The sequence below is a fragment of the Parus major genome, chromosome 4, assembly GCF_001522545.3.
Source record: "Parus major isolate Abel chromosome 4, Parus_major1.1, whole genome shotgun sequence".
Taxonomy (NCBI): domain Eukaryota; kingdom Metazoa; phylum Chordata; class Aves; order Passeriformes; family Paridae; genus Parus; species Parus major.
Genome location: NC_031771.1, coordinates 10,788,895 through 10,809,343, shown reverse-complemented (window position 1 = coordinate 10,809,343; position 20,449 = coordinate 10,788,895). Strand labels below are relative to the sequence as shown.

Genomic DNA, 20,449 nt, shown 5'->3' with positions numbered 1-20,449 from the left:
AAATGCCTACGCAGTATTCCTTACATTATGAACAGAGTCATTTTTCAGTTAAAACTGTAAAAATCTCCTCTTAATGTTATTGAGAGTACATTGTCCCCTTAAACTTTTTCAGAATGCTGCTATGCTATGGTCTTGTACCACATATTTATGGTCTGTCTATAGAAAGAGTCTCCACACAACTCCAGCATTGACAGCTTTTCCCCATAGAACTGACAGCACACATTTGAGGATGCTCACCCTTATCTTGTCATCTGTTTCCATAGTGGCCTGCAGTCTCCCATTCACACTGAACACACAGAAGAGGCCATTTTCATAATATATGACACAGTGGCCTTCTCTGGAAGCTTGAATAAGTTTTGGTCTCAAGCAGCTTTCGGGACCTTGTAATCTTTCATGACCTTCTAACGTCCTCAGTAGATCTCCATTCATAGAATGTATAAGACATGGTCCTTCTAGTGAGACAGAACAGGATCTCAGGTTATTGATTTATACACTCAATTATAGACATCATTTTTCAAATAACAAGTCATGACTTCTACTTAAATAGTCACTATTATACTACTTTAAAATGGTTGTTACCATGTTTAGGTGAATTGCCTATGACTTCAAGGGTGTCAGACACTAAGATAAATGGCTTACCCCTTAAAAGCTTTCCATTAAGGTATTTTAGAGCATGTAGATTGCCTTCTGTGGATTTTCTTTTAAAGCAGATAGTAGTTAATTTTGAGATTATTTAATTTTGAGTAATTAAGCATACTGAGCCTTGAAAGGAGATTTTCAAAGCAGACACAGAGAGCTAAGACTAATGAATTTACATGGGTAGGTATTCTACAAGTGTATGTTCTCATATTATGATTTTAAGCCATACATGACCCACTAAATATTTTCTTTTTTAACACATTTTGACAAATACCTGATTTGCACATCAGCCACACAAGTTCACACACATAACACAGAAATGAACACAGGTACAGACCATACACCCAAATCTGAAGACATATCCCTGAGTAACTACTTTAGAAACACTAAAGTAGAAAGATAATGAGATCTTAATAACATATTAAAATAAATATTTATATATAAATATAAATACTAGTAAGATACTAAATAAGATACTAATTCAAATAAATCTACAGTTTAAAAATAAATGTGGACAATTAAGCTAATAAGAAAATTATAAAGAATGTCCACAGAATGAACACCGTTCATTATAATTTTCCTGCTAAAAGCAAATCTTTGAGAACACAAATGGAGCATATTAGAGGCTTTGCAACCAAGCTGAAAGAGCCTGAACAGCATTACCAGTACTTTATACACACTCTTCATCAAACAAACAGTCCAGCACATTCTCTTTCTCTCAAAACTAATTTTTGCTTCCCCTTTTTGAGAAGTTATCCATAACACTCTTAACCATCCTGGCCCTCAAAGGCTGTATCCAACTATGCTATATGCAATTACACACTGGATAAACAAACAGAAATAGCAAGCAGGAGGGAAACTGATGTGGTTGCCTCCTTTTATGCATGTCTGAACAATACTCCATTTTAACATGTTTAAAAAGAGGTTTAAAATTCCATAGCAACTAAAAAAAAGGCTAGAAATAAAACCACCATAAAGTTTATAAATTCTGCCACTTGAGACTATATTCCTCTTGGATCCTATTAGGATTATAGCTTCATGAACAGAAAGAAATGACAAGAGCTACCTTACCTTTTGAACCACTTATTACCAGGCCAAGCTCAGCACAAATGGCAGCACAGGTGATCTCATAGTCATGTCCTGTCAGAATAGCTCGAGGAGTTGCAAAATCACCTTCAGTGAAAAAACAATAAAAGCAATCCTTGGTTACAATCTATTCCCAAAATCACTGCTTTCCATCACTGAAGCATCTTCTGTTTCCTTGCTCTTTTGAGTTCATGTTGCTTACAAATCACTTCAATGCTCCTGTTTGCATACAGGACTGTTGCACTCCTACCTGTGCAGCACAGCAGCAGCACTGTGTCTGCAGATTTAACATTAATTTCTAACATGCAGTAATAGGAAAGTCAGGTGTGCAGTAAAACCAACCAAAGTTGGTTTCCCCTCCCTCTGTCTTCCCCTCTAATTTATATTTTGTGGAAAGGGAGATTTAAGTCAATTACTACCCTTTCCTACAACAGGCATTGGTAAATGCAAGCATCACTACAGTAGCTTTCAAGAGAAGACACCTGAAGTACCCAAAGATGAAAGAAAACTTCCAGTGACTGATTTTATTTTAACCTAATAACAGTGCTGAAACCTCAGCCTGAAGTCCAGTTTTTTGCAAGATGTGGAGCTTGGACCACAGTGAGTATGACGAATTTGCAAAAAAGTCCCACTCAAACCCAATATTAATGCTCCTATTAGACATTTCCCTGCTACAGTAACTGTATTTTTATTTTTTTTTTGTAATTCTCTCTATAATCAAACATATATGGATACAATAAAAAAGAATTGTACAAGTGGCACATTTAAAAGAAAAAACAGTATTCTCCAGGTCAAGGCAGCAAAAGGGTAAGCAAATGCTATAAAGGTCTTTAAATAGTTTTATAACATTGCTCACAGGTTATTCACTGCCTTCCAAGAGTGCTGGCATTTCAAAAAATCACAAAGTTATTTTTGTATTACCATATAATTATCTCATTCATAGCATCCTACAAAGCATTTAAACACCAAGACAGTAAAGGAGTGGTAAAATCAACTTTATTTTTCATTTGGAAAAGAGGAGATGGTATTACAAAGACACAGAGTAAGAGTGGGACCAATTGACCCCATTAGTTACTAAGTTAACGCATCAATCAAATTGCATTTGAGGTTGTAACTTTTTAAAAGATAAATGGCAATAATCTGTCCATGCAGAGCAGCACCAGCACTACCGGTACTGTTATTATAAATCATGGAGCTATATTTAAAGGGATAGTTTCTCAGAAGCTGCATGTGTACTCTGAGAGACTTCTCTGCAAAAGAAGTGTAAGATCTGGGCTTGCTTGTGTATTTTTACTCAGACCATTTATACCACCTCCCAAAACATCTGTGCAGCTGCCACATTCCAGTGGCTTTAAAGGAAAGGTCATAATTTCTGACAGTCTCAAATCAAGAATTTTGACCTTTCAAAATTTGATTTGTTCTGCAGTTACTATTACAAATTGTATCAACAATACAAAACCTTGAAAAGTAAATAAACCTATTTCTTCTTAGATATATCCACAGACATTATATGTGTGTGCATACATTTACGCAGACATATATGTTGCTGGCATTTTAAATCTGAACATGCTTTGGAGCAACTTGCTGAACTGTCCTAATCTCTTAAGAAACAGTAATTAGAAGCCGTCACTTTTGTTTCATATAATGTTTGAAAAAACTGACTCAAGCCCAGGAAGTATGGCAGACAGCTCAGGAGCAAAGGAAAAAAACTCACAACAAATTGGAAGCATAAGGGTGGATTTCATGACCTCTAGGTACTTCTCAGGTGGCTGATCCTGTGAATTTTGCTCACAAACCTTTCAGAGCAAAGCTGCTCTTTGAACTTTGCTCCCCTAAACATGGGCTGAGCACCTCAGAAGATTCATAAATGAACTCTACGTAGCCAAACCACAAACCTGAAGTTTTAGGGGAAAATGTAACAGCAACCATAACATAATACTGTCATCCAGTAACAATTTAATGTTGCTGACCAAATTCTTTCTCCTTGTCATTCCGAAGCCCTAAAATGGGGCAGTTCTGTTTATTTAGAGGTTTTGTTAACTTGTTTTATTTTAAATGAGCTGCCTATATTAGCAAAATTTTAGAATTCTGGTTTTATTGCTTTCTTCTGGTTTCAGAAATTGAATTAACAGATACTCACATAGATCAGTAAGGAATTAATTATACACTTCACATTAACAAAACTTTTGAAATTCAGGAAGTTTTAAATATACAATATTGCAGGAGGTAATGAATGTAAGATGTTGAAGTTAGAAGCACTCATGAGAAGCAATGCTTGAATTAATTGTTAGGACTTGCAAATAAACAAAATCATGAGAGTAAACTTATTGCTTACAGCAACTACATTATTATGGGCTTTATCTCCATAAGGCTGTCAGCAACTACATCCAATAAATGTAGGGGATAAGATTCTTAAATCAAGAAGTAGAAACTGAGCACATATATATATATATATATATATATCTGTGTGTGTGTGCTTGTATGTGTGTATATATCACAGTTCACAGAAAATAAAATTGCCTAAGTAACACTCATAGTCTTTTCAGAATTTGGACTTGACTGCAAACATAACAGAGTATAAATCTACAGGTGGAAGAATCAGTGTTTCATAGATTGTATCAACTATTTCCTAAATTATATCTGAAATAAAGAAACATTAAAACCAAACAAAAAAGCCCAAAAAAACCACAAAATCCACAAAATTCACAAATAAAAAAAAAAAATCCACCAAACACCCAACCCAAACGAACAAAAAAGAAGAAAACTAAGTAGTATCTTTAAAGAACTTAGGATTTGAATAGATACTGTAAAAGAAGAGTCCTGTGAAAAGTCAGGCTGACTCCTTTGATAAGAATGTCAAGTATTTAGGGGTTTCCAAGCCTCTGATTTCCCAAATAATGGGGTCAACTTAAAAGCTGGTCATAGAGCAGAACAGATTTCTTTAAAAGCTTTTAAACTGTTATTGCTTCAAAAGATTGTCATGGTTTTCAATAATGCAAAGAGAAAATTTTATTTTGTTGCTGGTTTAAGGGGCACCACTTCAAACTTTACTGAATTGTTTTAGGAGAACAGACTCACAGACCCTTTTGAAAAGCTAGGGAAGTGACTTCAAAGGGAAGAGAGTCTTTGTCCACTAAGCAGGTTTACGACCACTGATGCAAACCCTAAGTACGGGCTGAAAAGAATACTCAGAGAATCTTTATGGAGATCCTTAAGGAAGATGAACAAGTCAAATGAAATTAAAGATAGTTCAAATCCTAGCACTAATAACCAGGACACAATAGTTTTACAGATGTGCTTTTCTCAGTGTAGGATATAGGGATATCCTCAGACTACCCTACCACTGGATCGCTGCTTGGAGCTGAATGCTGTAACATTCTTAATGACACATTCACATTGCTAAAAGTGCCATCAATGATTTATTTAAGTTACAGGAGGCACACATAAAGTTACTTTTCAGTAATGGACAGAATACTTTACCTTTGCAGCAACCATTCAAATTATTTCAAGAGAACTCACCTACATTCCAATAAATAATTTCTGCAACACTGTTTTCCCATAGAAAATAAAATAAAATATCACTCTTACTTGAGTAACTAAAGTACATTTTAAATCATAAAAGTCAAGCTTCAGAAGATAAAAGAGCACATGATATCATGTCAGCCTGTGGTGATATATCAGTGAAAAAATGTTAGGCTTTTGGAAACTACATTTAAAAAGGAACAGTGGGATTACGGCAAAGTCAAAACTTTCTTCCAGTTTAATGACATCCAGAAGAAGAAAAGCCTTACTGGAGAGAACATGAAATTGTTTTCTATTACTGGGTCTCTCTCTGCCATTTTTTTTCAGCTTTGGTGATGTTACAATACAAAGCAGGATCATGGCATTTTAAATCCATCAGCAAATTCCTGAAATGGCTGCTTTCTTTATTTTCAGCACTAAGCCGTAAAAGCTGAACCAAACACAAGAACTCATTTGAAGAAAATATCTTCCTAAAAGTAAACCAAATCAGAGATTAGCTAAAAAACTTACCTCACAATTAAATACAAGATACTCTTCCTACTATTTATGGGTGAGATAGTATTATACAACACATTAAAATATAAAATACTTGACTGTGCTCCTTTTATGTTTTATACTGAGAAGACAATTATTATAAGTCACAAGGAACTAAACAGCCATTTCTAAATTATTCTCTGATTGCAGAGGCTGTGGGACACTTTTAAATGACAAATTAATTATGTGATTTTATGTCAGTATAAAATCCAAATAAATGAAGCATCAGTTAATCTGTCTTTTTACCATTTTCTTGCAAAAGTGATTGAGTGCTTTTTCGGAATGATACATCAACCAAACCAAATTATACATGTAAGAAAGGCCTCCTAAAATTAATTTTTAAGATTTCCCAATTTTGAAGTTGCTTTTTATGATTAAAAAATAAGGAAAACAATATAAGGTTTGAAATAAAGATGGGAAGTACAGATATATGTACAGAATATAGGACATCTGGACAAAAATGCTCTCAGAAAAATGGAGGTAAGTCAAAAAAACTGACTCTGCTAAAGGTCCTATGTTGATTATATAGCAAGTTTCAGACCTTAATTGCATCAAAGTGATAACTGTCAAACATTATATAAAGTTTGTGTATTAACATTATTTATAGATCATATTATCAGCCAAATTATTAGAACCCCATTTCACTGGCACAGAAAGCTACCTGATGGATCTTACTCAAGTGATACCACACAGAATCACTGAAGTATTCCTAAAGCTTCAGTTTGAATAATCTTTTCTTTATAAATAAAAATTTTTATATAACAATATAATATTTTCACATTATATAGGAACTTCATCGTTGTCTGCTTCTTCACGTGACACTCCATCAGCATTTTCTCTTAATTCCTTCAAACTGCTTTCCATCTGTTCAGACTTATTTTACCAGAAAAAGTACAACCTTATGCCAAGATGCAAGTTTCAGTTTTGCAAAAAACCACTTCAACCCTGTATTTGCTGGAAAAGGAACAACATCTTCAAACAATGTATCATTTTATCCTGAAGCAAGGTCTAAACATATAAAGCACAGGAGATGCTATGGTTTGTTCAGTAAGGAAAAAATACATTAGCTTTATCTTGTAGGATTCATTTCAGTAAATATAACCCAGGAGGGTTTACTGTACTTCCCTCAGTGTCACTCAGTGCAACAAGTGACCAACATTTATTCAGTATTAATGAAAGAATTTTCACACATGCTGTGCACAAAAGCTACATTTCCAAAACAAACAGAATAAAGAAGATCCTTCATGAAAGGCCTTCATAAACTGGGTATTACAATTCAGACTTCAAAAGTCAATAATCCCCAGTCTCTTAATTCCTACACCATGTGCAACACAAAACTTTCTGGAACAGGTTCTCCCTTAGTGAGGATTCATCTGCTGCAAGTCCTGGAAGTCATTCAGCAGGACTCCTCCCACTGAACCCAGTGCTTTTTGAAGCCCCCAGAAAGTATCTGCAGGTGAATATTCAGGGTCAGAGTATACTAATATTTTAATATTTGCACCATCCCGACTTCATAAACTGTTACTTAACTGCCATAATACTTATGGCAGCTTTGAAGTTTTAGAATATTTTCATTTTTATCTAATAATGTTCTAAAATGGGTTTATGAAGGGGCTGTTTTTTGCTTACACTAAAAAAAAAAAAATAATATATGTATTTTCTTCATATTTCTCTCTTGTGGTTTATAGTACCATTACTTAGTAAGTTCAAGAAAAAAAGACAAAAAACCTAAACAGAAATTAAGAAAAAAAATCAAGTAATTATTTCAGTCAGAAATAGCAGCTACTGAGGAACTGTAAGGTAAACTAAGATAACTACATCTAGTTAAAACCTATACAGTTTAACTTGGGAAAAATAAATCTGAGATGAGAGGTTTCCTATGATAATTCCACTCAGTTTAGCACATTTTTATGATCTTTTTATTTTCCCCTACTAAAATACATAAAAATAATTTATTTTAAAGTCTGTGCTTGAGCTGTTTGATTACTTTTATCAAGGTAATTTCAAATCAATAATACCACCAGAAGTATAGTGTACTAGAGAGATGCTTACCACCTTCACTTACCAATGTAACTGGGAGTGCTGATGGCATACACCAAGTTCAGAGAATGCATAAATTAGCTTTATACAAGTAACTCTTTTAACCAGATACATTGTCAATGAGTCAGGCCATAATTCCAATATCTCCATGGTAAGAGAGCTACTACTAGAATTTCAACCCAGAAACACTTAAAAAATAATTTCTCACCCAAGTCAGGATTATTGTATTGATCAAGTAATTTTTATAACATTTATGCTGTGATCTTATTCTAGGCTATAAATTGTTGTATCTTCTGCTCTACCTATTCTGTCTTACATGGTATAGACTATAAAGTGAATAGTGATTTTTCTCAGCAACCAACCACAGTAAATAGATGTGATACATTAGTACATCATCCCACAACGCTGTATATAGTGCACATTAGGGTTGTATTCATTTATCATCTGAATATAATTTTACCACATCAAGTGTTAGTTACAAGTCATAAACACAGCATTGTTTTTCCTGGAACCCAAAGGTCTGTGTTGCTTCATGGAGTACTAAATATCTTTATCCTGCTGGAAATATCAAGCATCCTATTTTAGTAACACCTGAAGCAGGTGACTGCCAAAAAAGCAGCATCCTAACTCCTTATTTGTTTCCAGTCTCAAAGTACATACATCCTTGGTTGCCTCAAAACTTGCTCTGCAATGCTTCTTTGAATTACTGATTGACAAGTCCTGAAACAATCTCTCAGCCAGCTGAAAACAAGGATGATAGAGATGCTACACTTACTACTATAGGACATACTTTTGGCCAAAACAAATATTTATGGCACACAAACTTACATGCTCATCAGTACCAAGCCATTATGGCTATTTAGCTGCTTTCCAAACTATCTGTGAATGCTATTGCAAGTTCTTTTCAATGAAGACTTTGTCCCCATAGGTATCCATGACACAACTTTTGGAATTATATAAATACAAAATTATCTGGCTTGTGTGCCATCATTGCAGATTTCCAGATACACCAGAATCCATCCACCCGTTATTCCTCATCCTTTTCCAGTTTAAATACGTGGAAGGTAGAACCATCATCTCGATGTGATTTACAGAGTACTTGGAGGCCCCCATACAATGAGGTTCAATGAGGCCTCAAACTCTTTGAGGTATCAATGTGTTACAGCTGAAAGAAGAAAGGACAGGGAGCTTTTGTGGCTGCAGAATTTAAGGCTCTGTTCTAGATTCACAGAGATTGCCCCAGTCCTTGTTACCTGTGGAGCTACAGGTGACTGTGGGACGAGTTACAGCATCAGGGGCTTTGTCCACTAAGCTTTCATGAGGATTTCAAGGCTAACACTGAATAATGCAATAAATGTTAGGTAAAATAATATTTAGTAAAAAATGTTAGGTAAAAGAACACCTTTCAAAAACATGTTATGGACACTTTTTCCAAGCTTTGTGGATCTTCTCTATGATATACTTTGTACTGAATTAGACTTGCAACATAGAAAAATGTAACATTGTGCTTGTTAAAATCCTTTAAAGCAAAAAGAAAAAAGTACTCAATTTCTTTTTGCAGTCCACTTAACAAAACACTCCTGATTTATTTCTGTTTCAGTTCCTATGTTGAACTTAAATTTACATTGTATTTTCTCATTAGAAATTCAACAAAAAGGATAAAAATTATACTACATATAATTTTTTTCCTCCAAAATGTGAATAGGTATTTTTAATTTTTTACTAGCTAGTGCTTAGGATCCAGTCCTGAGATCAGCTTCAACTGGATGCCAGCAGATGGTGCTGAAGGACTCTGGCTTTACATACAACATTGTGCTGTGCTGCCATTTTTGAGAAACAAAGAATATTTGTTACATCTGCAGTAAAACAATGTTACAATAATACTGAATTATTTACTGGCTATTTTTTTTTTAAGAAGGGCTCACACAATAACGTATAAAATGCTTGCAGGAGTGAAAAATAAAAGAGCTACTGAGCACCTAAAGGAGCATGTGCAGACTGTCCTAAAACTCGAAGCTGGAGCAACACTTTTCCTACCAGGCTGACTTCAGCGGACTATTGCCTTTATAACTGCAGCAATTTCAAACATATTTTAGTATTTTGAGGCTGTGCAAATTTTTAGCTACTCCGGTAGACAGAAAGTAACAGTAATAGGAGAATTTCCATTACTAACTAGCCTGATTAGTGATTTATGGACTTTCTGATACTCCTGCTACTTAGCACGATAAATGAAAAAGGGAACACTAACAGGTAAGCTTTTTACAAATACTTCCCAATTCATTTTTTTTAAGAGAAGCTGCTGTTAAGGAAATTACTTTCAATTTTAAAAAAATAATAATTAGAATTCTATATAATTATTTATGCTATAAACACTCTTTGGAAATGTGGATCCTCATCTTCTCTACTACCATTGGTTTTGAAAAAAAATTTGAAAAGAGAAGTCCAGATCATACAGACCTGGGAACTAACATGTAGGTTAATTCAAGATGAGGATGAGGGAAGAAGGCAAAGAGGGTTTTTTTGGCTACTGAGTTAACAGCAGATACATGACCTGCTTAAAATCAGTGTGACTGCTCGTTGTGTGCAGAGAGAAGCATCTATGCAAATCCTCACAGAATTCAACTTTACAGGATTAGTGTGACTGAGTACAAAGAAATTATAATCCATGACATTATTCTTCAATCAACCAGCACAAAGATGCTCCTCAGGTACAATTTCATATTAAAATTGCTTGCATTGTCCATTCTAATTATGAAGCATTCTCAAGAAGTTTAAATTTTCAAACTGAAAAATGTCTGCAGCAGCTGATGAAATACAGATGTTTTATCTTTTACTATGATTACCTATACAACTAAAAACGAATGATTTCTCTAGTCTCAAGATTATAGCTTTAATGTTAATAATAATTTATAATTATTTTATACTTTTTACTATACATATTATATATATATTTAACAATAATAATGTTAATTGATAGAAGTCTTGCAAGTATTCAAATATCTATTTAGGAATTCTAGCTGAATAAAAATAAAACAAAAATGCAGTTTCTTTTAAAAGTAGCTTGGATAGGAACAAGACTGTTCTTCAGCAAGACAAGAAATGTGATTAAATTTTGAATCCCTTGGGAGATTTCATATTTTATGAATTGAAAAGATTATGCATTTTAAAAATTTTCCTCTGAAGGAGATATTCTACACATTTTCAATAGCAAAACTGTTCAGTGAATCTTCCCAATTAAATCTTACTTAAATACAATAATTTTATTTTTAAGTATGAAATCAGGTGCTTACATTCACATGAGTCCTGCTACACAGCTACACCACAAAAACCATTTATTTCCCACACTTAAGAATACCTGAATATAGTACTCTCTAAAAAAATATAAAGCTATGCAATGAAAGCACCCCCATAGTCCTCATGATGCAAATGTGATACATACAGAGAGTAACATTTTCTAGTTTTATGGGCTAACGTAAAAGAGGTAATATAATTTGTTTTATTCACATATGTGTGGAAGATCAGTGCAATAACTCAGAAGAGAGCCCATTAGTATTAGCCGTAGTGATACAGTTATGCACTGACTATACATTTCATAGCACTGAAGATTTTTATCAGTCAAGCCTTAATTTCCTTAGCAAATCAAATTTCTAATTAGGAATATTTTGGGTTTTTTCAAATCATGAAAACTAAAACCTAATTGTGGACACATTCATAGATACTTGAAAGCAATGGAATCATATCTTCATATTCCATTAATAAAGAGCGAGAATAGCAGAAAAATACTTTATCTTCCACTGGACTATAGAAATGTCTACCATTTTTTAAGCACAAACCATTTTAGAACCATAAACAATATTAAGAAAAATTCACCACCCTAAACCTCACCTTCAACAAAGTACATCCAAACAAAATAGCTCCAGTGAAAAACCCAAAACCTTGAAGAAACAGATTTATGTTCACTAACATTCATGATTGGCCTTTACCTGGTCCATGTACTTGAGGGATTATTAAAGAAAACTGGAGAAAATAGTGTATTCCAACTATAAAATCATGTGTTGGTAAAGGAAGACCACAAGTATGTGTGTAGAAAGAGATCTGGTGACAATTTTTAATATGTAACAGCTAGAAATTACCTTCTAGATATGAATATAACCAATACAGCAAAACAAATTTTAAAACACATTGCTGAAAAGAATTTACATGGAAGTGGCAAAGATATGAGAATGTTCAATACACTTTATAGGGAAGAAATCAAGGACAAGATAATTCCTGAAGTACTTTGGGAAAACAGTTTTCAACAGACACAGAATATCCTGTAAGATCTCATGGGCAGTTAAGACTACAGAAAACAAAGGAAAAGGTAATAAGGATACTACTGAATGCAGCACAGGGATAAGACAGACAAGATCCCAGCTGGCACAACTCAGAGCTCTCCAGTGACTTTGACACAGTAAAACCAGGAAGAAAGATCAAAATAAATGAGATGTTTCTGAAACAGTGTAAGCAGCAAGGTATGAGTAAAGAAACAAACCCCTGAGAGCCACACAAAGATGATATGTAACTAACAAGAACATCAGGAATAACATTCTAAAAACATGAAAATATGCCAAGTTTTCTCAAGAAGTTGGTTTTTTATCAAGAGCAAGAAATACCAGTAGATGATGCCACAAAAGTACTTCAAGAAAAGGTCAGTTGCAGTCAGACAGTAAACCCAAGTAAAACCAGCAGTGAAAACTGTTGTCTCAGCTAGAGAATACCTGAATGAGGTAAATGTTTGGCACTCAACTGGCCTGATAATAGTGACCTGAGGATACTGTAACAATGAAGCTACATAATCCCAGAGCTATAACAATTGTTTCACGGATATTGGGTGGGGTTCTGCAAAACTAAAACAAGTCTTATGTTGTTTTAAAAGCAGGAAAAAGAAAATTAGAGAGTAGTCTGCTTAATCCCAACAAACAGAAGAAGTACCAGCAGAACACTTATATTTTTATACATACACACTCAATTTCCTACAAGAAAACCAGGAGATGAGTAACAGCTGATTTGGATTTGTTCTGAACAAATCGTATCAAAGCTATTTTTTCTTGCAATGTCAAAGTAACAGGATGTTTTCAGGGAGACATCACATATTTTTACTTTAGTAAGAACTCCAGCACTGTTCCATGTGAGCAATTCCTTAAGGAAAACAGGGAAGCACACATTCAGAATACACTATTATACACTGGAAAGCTATATTCAGAAAGCTATTCATTGTCAAAATGGTAAATCCACTGATGGGCATTCCTGAACCATGTACTAGCCAACATTTGCTTTAATGACCAATTTAATAGAATAAGACAGCAAAGTATATTTGCAGATATGAGCTGCTGCAAGGCTGCTGGAGGACAGGAAGAGAATTCAAAGTTTGACAAATTGGAGAAACAGTCTAAAAAAGAATACACTTCAGAAAGTTTGAAGATGAGATTCCATAGCTATACTACACAGAGAAGGAGACAGATGTGAGTAGATTCTTCAGAAAACACTGAATTTCATTCTGGCTCATGCCCTTAAAACAGTGACAGTGTCATGGTGTTTTGAAAGAAACAGATATTCCCTGGGGATGTGAAAAGTACTGGTCTGTGAAACAGGTTGTTTTCTACTTATTACTGGAAAGGCTTCAGCTGCATTTCTGGGTCTACTTTGAGGAAGACAGTCCACTGGAGAGATGAAAACACAAAAATAATCAGAGGTCTGGATAAACATGACTTACGGCAATAAACAAAGAATTGAGTTATTAAAGTTGGAGGCAAAGAATTGCAGGTCATGGCAATCCAAATAACTGGAAATACCTGCAAGAAGGAAATAATCTGTTCTCTACACAAAGGAATAGATAAAAGATGAGAGAATGCAACTTCTGGAGAAAGAATTGGATACTAGACTGAACACTGGGATGGGGCTTCTAAGGCCCAAAAATGTATTTGCTGAAGTTTTTAAGAGAAGATTGGACAAACATCAGTGGAGATTGGTTTTGGCAAAGTTAAGCCCTCACTGGGAAAAGAAAATAGGTCAGGTGATCAAAGCTCCTGCCCACCCTATTTCCTATGGTTCTGTGATTACAAAGGAAAATTTGATCCCCCAACCTAGGAAATGTCCAAAGGCCAGGAGCTGCCACTTGAGCTTCAAAGCTAAAGTGGGATCTGAAAGTGATGCTCACTATTTGTATGCAAATGAATTCTCTCATCTCTTTTCTCCAGACATCACACAATCCCTCCTTCCACCCCTCACTTCTCACCTCCCCTCCACCTCCATCTCCTTAAGCCAGGCAAGGACAAAACACAGCATATTTCCACAGCCCTCTCCCAAGAATCCCCACATTCTACCACACAAGTCCTGGTGCATAATGTCACATCTCCAAGTGGTGCCTTGGAGCCTCTAAATATGCAGAAGCCAACTTGGTGTGCCACAGATCACACATGGGCTCCAAGGAGTACCGAGGGGAGGGCCACATCCTCTCTCTCCCACCTCCCCCAAGCCAGCCACATGCCAAGGAGAGAAAAGGAAAAGCCCCTTGCACTATGCAAAGTGACTTTACATCTCCACAGTAAATTATGCTAATTAATGTGAAAGCAAAACGGCTCAAGGCTATTCCAAAGGATACAACTACTTCAGGCCCTTAGCTCTGTTCTAAATTATTTCAAGGCTTGGTCAGAAATCGTCCCCAGAAACATTTTTGTATCAAAAAAGGCCTGTGCTCCAAAGAAGTAGTGCCATGCTTTTACATTTTCAAAACCAATTCATTTAGAAAGAGAAAAACTACATTTGATGAAAGAGCATAATGAAATATTTTTTTACATTTCAGGTTCTAATATGAGAAGGAAAAAATGATTTCATCTAAATATAATCAAGCTGTTTTGTGAAGAATAAAATAGTTTCCAGCAGATGTGTCCCATGTAGAAATTTTCTATCTCTGAGACCTCAATTTGTCTGATTTGGTTTACAGTGATCAATACATTTGAGAGGTATTGGGGAGAAACTAAATAAGATAGTGAGACTCCATAGCTGTAATTTCTTTAAAAAGTCAGACTCACAGTTAAAAACTAAATTATGTAAATAATAAGTCTTTCAGTGACATTTTTCTTCTGTTAAATCAAAACAAGAGAATTTTTCAATACAGTCAAGTTAGCCATAAAATTGTCCTTGATAAAGAATACAAAGCCACTTATTTATCATGTGTGCCACAGCCCACCTGGCTTTTCAGCTTAAGTATTGTTCTAAAACATGAATATACAGAGCCAGAAATCCAGAGCTCAGTTCTCTGAAAGTAAAGAAATCAGACAAGTAAATGGAAATAAAATATAAATGGTGGAATAATGGGTGCCTAATGGGATATTATTTAGAGTAGATGGATCATACCAGCCTGCCAGCTGATGTACAACTGAGGCAACAGGTACTGTGAAAGGAAGAAATAAACACTGCCTGGTTTAAATTACTTTTTCTTGAAACTACTCTGGCACCATGATTTGGCAAAATATCATTAGATGCACACTGCTGTGAAGTCAACTTAAGATGGACATTAGAGATAAATGAACAGAGAAAAAATAGAAAAGAAATATCAACTTTGAGAGTACCTAAAATTCCAGTGAATAGTGCTCATTGAAAGCATGAATAAATTGTATTTTGAGGTAAAAGAATCATGAACTTCAAACACAGAAAGACATTAGGCCAGTTAAATACCAACATGCTGCAAATGAATGGAAGTTACAGCTGTAGTAACAGGGCTCAGAACCCAACAAGTCTGCTGGTGCTTTCCATTTCTGACAAAAACAGAACTAAGCAGAAACAGCTCTTTTCATTTGTCTTTTCAAAAAAGTTTTGACTGAACAGAGAAGCCTACAGACAGCTATTTCTGGGAAAAATTAAACACTCCAGATTACCATCTCTTTGAAGCAGGAACTGTCTATACCCATGTCTAGGAATACGTATAGTGCCATGAGATTCCAATTGATAACAGAGGTTTCCAGGCATGCTGTATCACAAAAAAACCTTACATAAAGGCAGTTGGTAAACACAGGAGCCATTGCAAGTCCCTAGAAGTCCAAGTCTAAAAGAACTACAAGCACAGAGATTTACCAGGTAGCTAGTGTGATTTTAAAGACCATCTAGAATTGCCTGGTGCTACCTCTGAAAACTGCAAAATACTAATATGATAGAAATCTGCTTTAGAGAAGAGAGTCAATAGATTGTAACAAAATCTACATATTTGAGTCAAATAGTAGGTATGGAACCTCAGCAAATGATCTGTCAGGGTGATCAAGGAGCCTATAGCCTCAAAGTCTCATTCACACAGCAGCAAAGCCTAGCAAATGTGGGACAAATACAACTTCTCAAGGCATGCTTAAGAATCTGCAAACTCTTTGGAGTTTCCAAGTTTACAAGGTCTGAAAAAATAACACAGAGTTTGTGTTCTCTTTAAATTGATAGACTGCAAAATATGTATGTAGTATTCACAGAGATTTTTTTTCCTCAAGCAAAGCCATATTTATTTAAAGATGCTCATAAAACACTGCTAGCCACTTCCCAGAAAAACCACCATCACTTTACCAGGGCTGCTTGGAAGGATAATTGGGATAGTTTTCACACATCCTCTGCCTTAAGATTCTGCAACTGTATGAACTGAGCTGCATCTTGTTCAACTTTTGCATAGCTTTCACAGTCAACATCAAACAATTTGCAAGTTAAATTCAGATATTCATTCTGATATTAATTAGTTGTGCTTCTTCAAAGTTGGTCACAGGATGCAATTTAAGTCAAGCCACCTCTGTGTTTCAAATTCAAATAACTCCAGATGTAAGAGACTGAATATGGAACAAACAACTTTACCAAATTGATTAATTTGGAAGATGTCAGGTATTGTTTCAATTATAGAAAATGGTGTGCCAGCTATAACTGCAATATATGACAGCTCTAATACCAATTCTTGCTTTCCAGATGTCCATTTTGCCCTCTGCAGAGCCGTTTTTACTAAAAACGTTTAAACAGGGTCAGAGAAGACCTTAAATGAATGGAAGAAAACCTATGAAATACTCTTCATAGGATACAATATCCTCTTCTTACCCTTTCCCTTCAAGGCATTTTATTTTTTTTGCTGAACAGGAGCTCTGTTTGGCTATGATGTGCCCCTAAATTTATGTATATAAGCTCTCAGAAGTTGTCTTGAAAGCCCCTCATTCCCATAAAATGGCTTACTCTAGGTTTTTCTCAACTGCCTTTTTCTTTGCTTTGGGGATCAGAAATTAATTTTTTTTGTGTGGACTCAAACTGGCATAAACCAAGATAATTTTCTGCCTTTCCTGTTACATAATACAGGGTTGTACAGTCATAGCAGTTCACTGTTTTTTATAGAGGTAAAAGGGAGAATCTTCATGAATAAAAGACAGGATTCAGGAATTCCTGGGAAATTCTGCAAGATGGAATAGAATAAACACTTTGGCAAGTGCAAGGTAAGTTTGGGTGGGAGGGGTTAAAACTGAGTGAGGCTGGAACAGGGTTACTCTGCCTTATTCATTTGGTTATATCATGTGAGCCCTGTTGCTTTCACTGGAACCAATCAGAATGCCTCATACATGACTCTGAGGACTTCGCATCTAGCACCCTATCTAAAATTCTCTTATGAAGTATTTGCTCAAGACATTTTGAGAAAAGCTCCTTATAAAGCAGGTTTTTTTTGGTTTTTTCTTACCTCTTGGGTTATCACCGATGATGTTGGTTTTGCCATTCCAGTACCAGAGCAGCAAGGTTGCATCCCGAGATCCTGAGAGGATGTAACAATTCCCTCCAATGTAGGACTCGGAACGAGCCAGACAGGTCACAACATCCCAGTGGCCAAACACTACTTGCATCAGTTTGCCTGGAACACAGAAAATTGATTCTTTTAAAACTACTCTCTTATTCTAAGACAAATTAAAAATATTATCAAGTATCTTAAAAATATTTTCTTTATCCAAAAAATTTTAAAAAATGTTCAAAATAGAACTATAGTGGGGAGTAATATTTTTTCTTTATTTATTTGGTGTAAACTTATTTAAAAGTGCAGTAGTCCATACAACCTATACAAAAAAATACTTGCAGTCTCTTAATATTATGCTTTATTCAAAAGTCTAACTGGATTTGCTGAAGCCCAGCAATTGCAGATCTTGAAGAAGCGGGATAAAGAAAACACACACACACACTTTTCTCATGCACCCACTCAGGTAGCAGGGGCCAGGACAAATCCTGCACCCAACGACACAAGGAAGTGTGATGTGTGATGCCTCCAACATATGACCCTGGCTTTCTCAGCCCAAATGACTAAGCATCCATTTGTGCTTTGGGCTGAATAAAGAATGAGGAGAAACAGAAGGGAAAAAGAGTGATGGCTTTGGAAGGATTGACAAGACAGGCCAAAAATAGAAAAAGGAAATCAGACTACTGTGTTTCTGAAAATAAATAAATAAATAAATATAAAATTAAATAACATGTTCAGAAAAGCATTTAAAAAATTAAAAATAACACAGATTAGTGATGGGATTCAAGCACATTTTAATAAAATATTTTGGTGCATGAATTAAAAACTATTGGTTCCTTAATATGCATAATAGGGAATATTGCCAGCCTCTTTTTAAATGTTACAAAAGCACTGTATTTGTATCCAGCCACTAAATAACAATTAATGGGAACAAAAGACTTAAGGAAGTGGTTCTGAGGAAAGAACAAAAATATTAACAGCCAGATTTATAACAAGATCAAAAAGGTAATTACATTAAACTGAAGAAAAACAGAAATAAAACAAGAGATATGTATGAATATCTACAAGAAAAAGAGGGGAAACTACTTTTGTACATGAAGAAAAAATAAAATAACCAGATGCAATTTAAAGATTCAAAATCAAACACTGTCAAAACTTATTAGGCCTGCTCTAACCTTCCAATGGAAATTGCGAGATGAATGCTACCACATGACCCATTCCTAAGTGGACAGGGCAAACTCCTGGCTGCGCTCTTACTGTGCATATTCACCTTGTAGCACAAGGGTAACTCAGGGATCAAATAATTATGTAATGTATTTTTCAGCTGTATGAAAAACAATTTACCTGAGGTAATTTATACCTTTAGAATGCAAGTTTATGCTATAAACATCATTGAGTTATAGAGATCTCTTTCTCAATTATTTCTTATTTTATAGGTTCTGTTCTGGAAAACAAGCATTTTACAAGTTTATTTCTGGCTGGTTAGTTTTATTTTGTTACTGTGCAGCCAAAGATTCAATGAGTTTCATCAAAATAAGAAATAAGATTTTGCTGTTTTATATTGCTAAAAAAAAAAAAAATTTAATTTCATAAGAGTTCCACAAACTTTCCTGTTTCCTTTAACATGAGTTGTCCTCTTTATACAATACTACCAAATTTTTCCATTTGCACTCATATCCGTTTTTGACAGAACAAATTTTTTAGTTAATGTTTTATTTGACAGCTGTGCTACGAATAATTAAAGAAAAGTAAGACTCAAGTCTCCAGCACTGAAGCTAAAACACTCTCTCAAAGTCATTCCCACTGCTGGAGGAAGGTTTTATTGTTATTCTGCTAGATTGGCTGTGCTGAGAACCCATGATTTAAGTTGAAAGTATTTCCTATTATAAACAAACAAACACACCCAAAATCTCATGGGAAAATGGTTCTTTTTTTTGTGCAAGTCCTAAAACATAATTGAATTCAGCACTTGTGTTCACTTGTCTTTATGCCTTACTGATCACATCATCTATTCCCCATGATGCTCTGCTGATTTCCCTACTATATTCTCATTTCAATGTGAAGTAAAGTAAACTACATCTGAATTCACTTCATTTAAGCTAGAGTTGTTATACTGACAAATAGAAGAGACAAATCTGAAACTTTTCTGTCAATGGTATTTTGGTTTATACCCTTACTGGCTATGGTAGTAACAAGGTGCCTGGTAAATCTGCCATGCACAGAGGAAATGACTTAAAGAGATATTTATAGTTCAGATTGATACAGGGCAAGGCTACCAGAACCATACAAGCTCCTTCCATAGGTGTGAAGTAAAACACATATTTTGATATAATAGAATTATTTCTCTATTCATATAAATCAAGAATATATATTGAATATTTATTACTGCTAGCTATCCTTTTTGAAGATCCACTTTAAATTCACAGTTTTATGTAAATTTATTTTCATCAATGAGAAAATTAACCTAAGAAGGGTCTAACAAGATGTCTGTATAATGAATTGTGGGCAGTCAATATTACGTAAATGGAACTTCTCCTTCATAGTTAAGGCTTTAAAATCATAAAAATGACAGAAATACCAAAGTACGCCATGAGATCTAAAGTCTTAACAGATTTTCATTAAAGACCATTCTGTTTGTCAGACATTTTGGTTTGCCAAGTGTGAAAAACACTGTTACCTAATATATTTAAGAAACTATGACAAACATGTAGGATATTCCCTAGGGATTAATAACCTACTGGAAAGCTTGATGGCACACACACATTAACCACACTGGGTCATTAATCCCAAAGAAGTACCTTGCAGTGAGGTCGTTATTTCCATTATAAGATAATGAAAGGGGAAAAAAATCATACCTAGTTT

The 20,449-nt window shown here is 34.9% G+C and overlaps 1 protein-coding gene across 5 annotated transcripts in view; it reads right to left on the bottom strand.

Moving 5' to 3' along the window:
- Positions 1–20,449, bottom strand: part of LRBA (LPS responsive beige-like anchor protein) — a 367,896-nt gene that overhangs the window by 10,048 nt on the left and 337,399 nt on the right. For all 5 annotated transcript variants that reach the window (XM_033513748.1, XM_015624023.2, XM_015624025.2 and 2 more), the window contains 3 exons: positions 17,543–17,710; positions 1,711–1,812; positions 238–452 (listed from right to left, as the gene is read on the bottom strand). In XM_033513748.1, the coding sequence (XP_033369639.1) occupies positions 238–452; positions 1,711–1,812; positions 17,543–17,710 (485 nt within the window). The remainder of the gene's footprint in view (positions 1–237; positions 453–1,710; positions 1,813–17,542; positions 17,711–20,449) is intronic.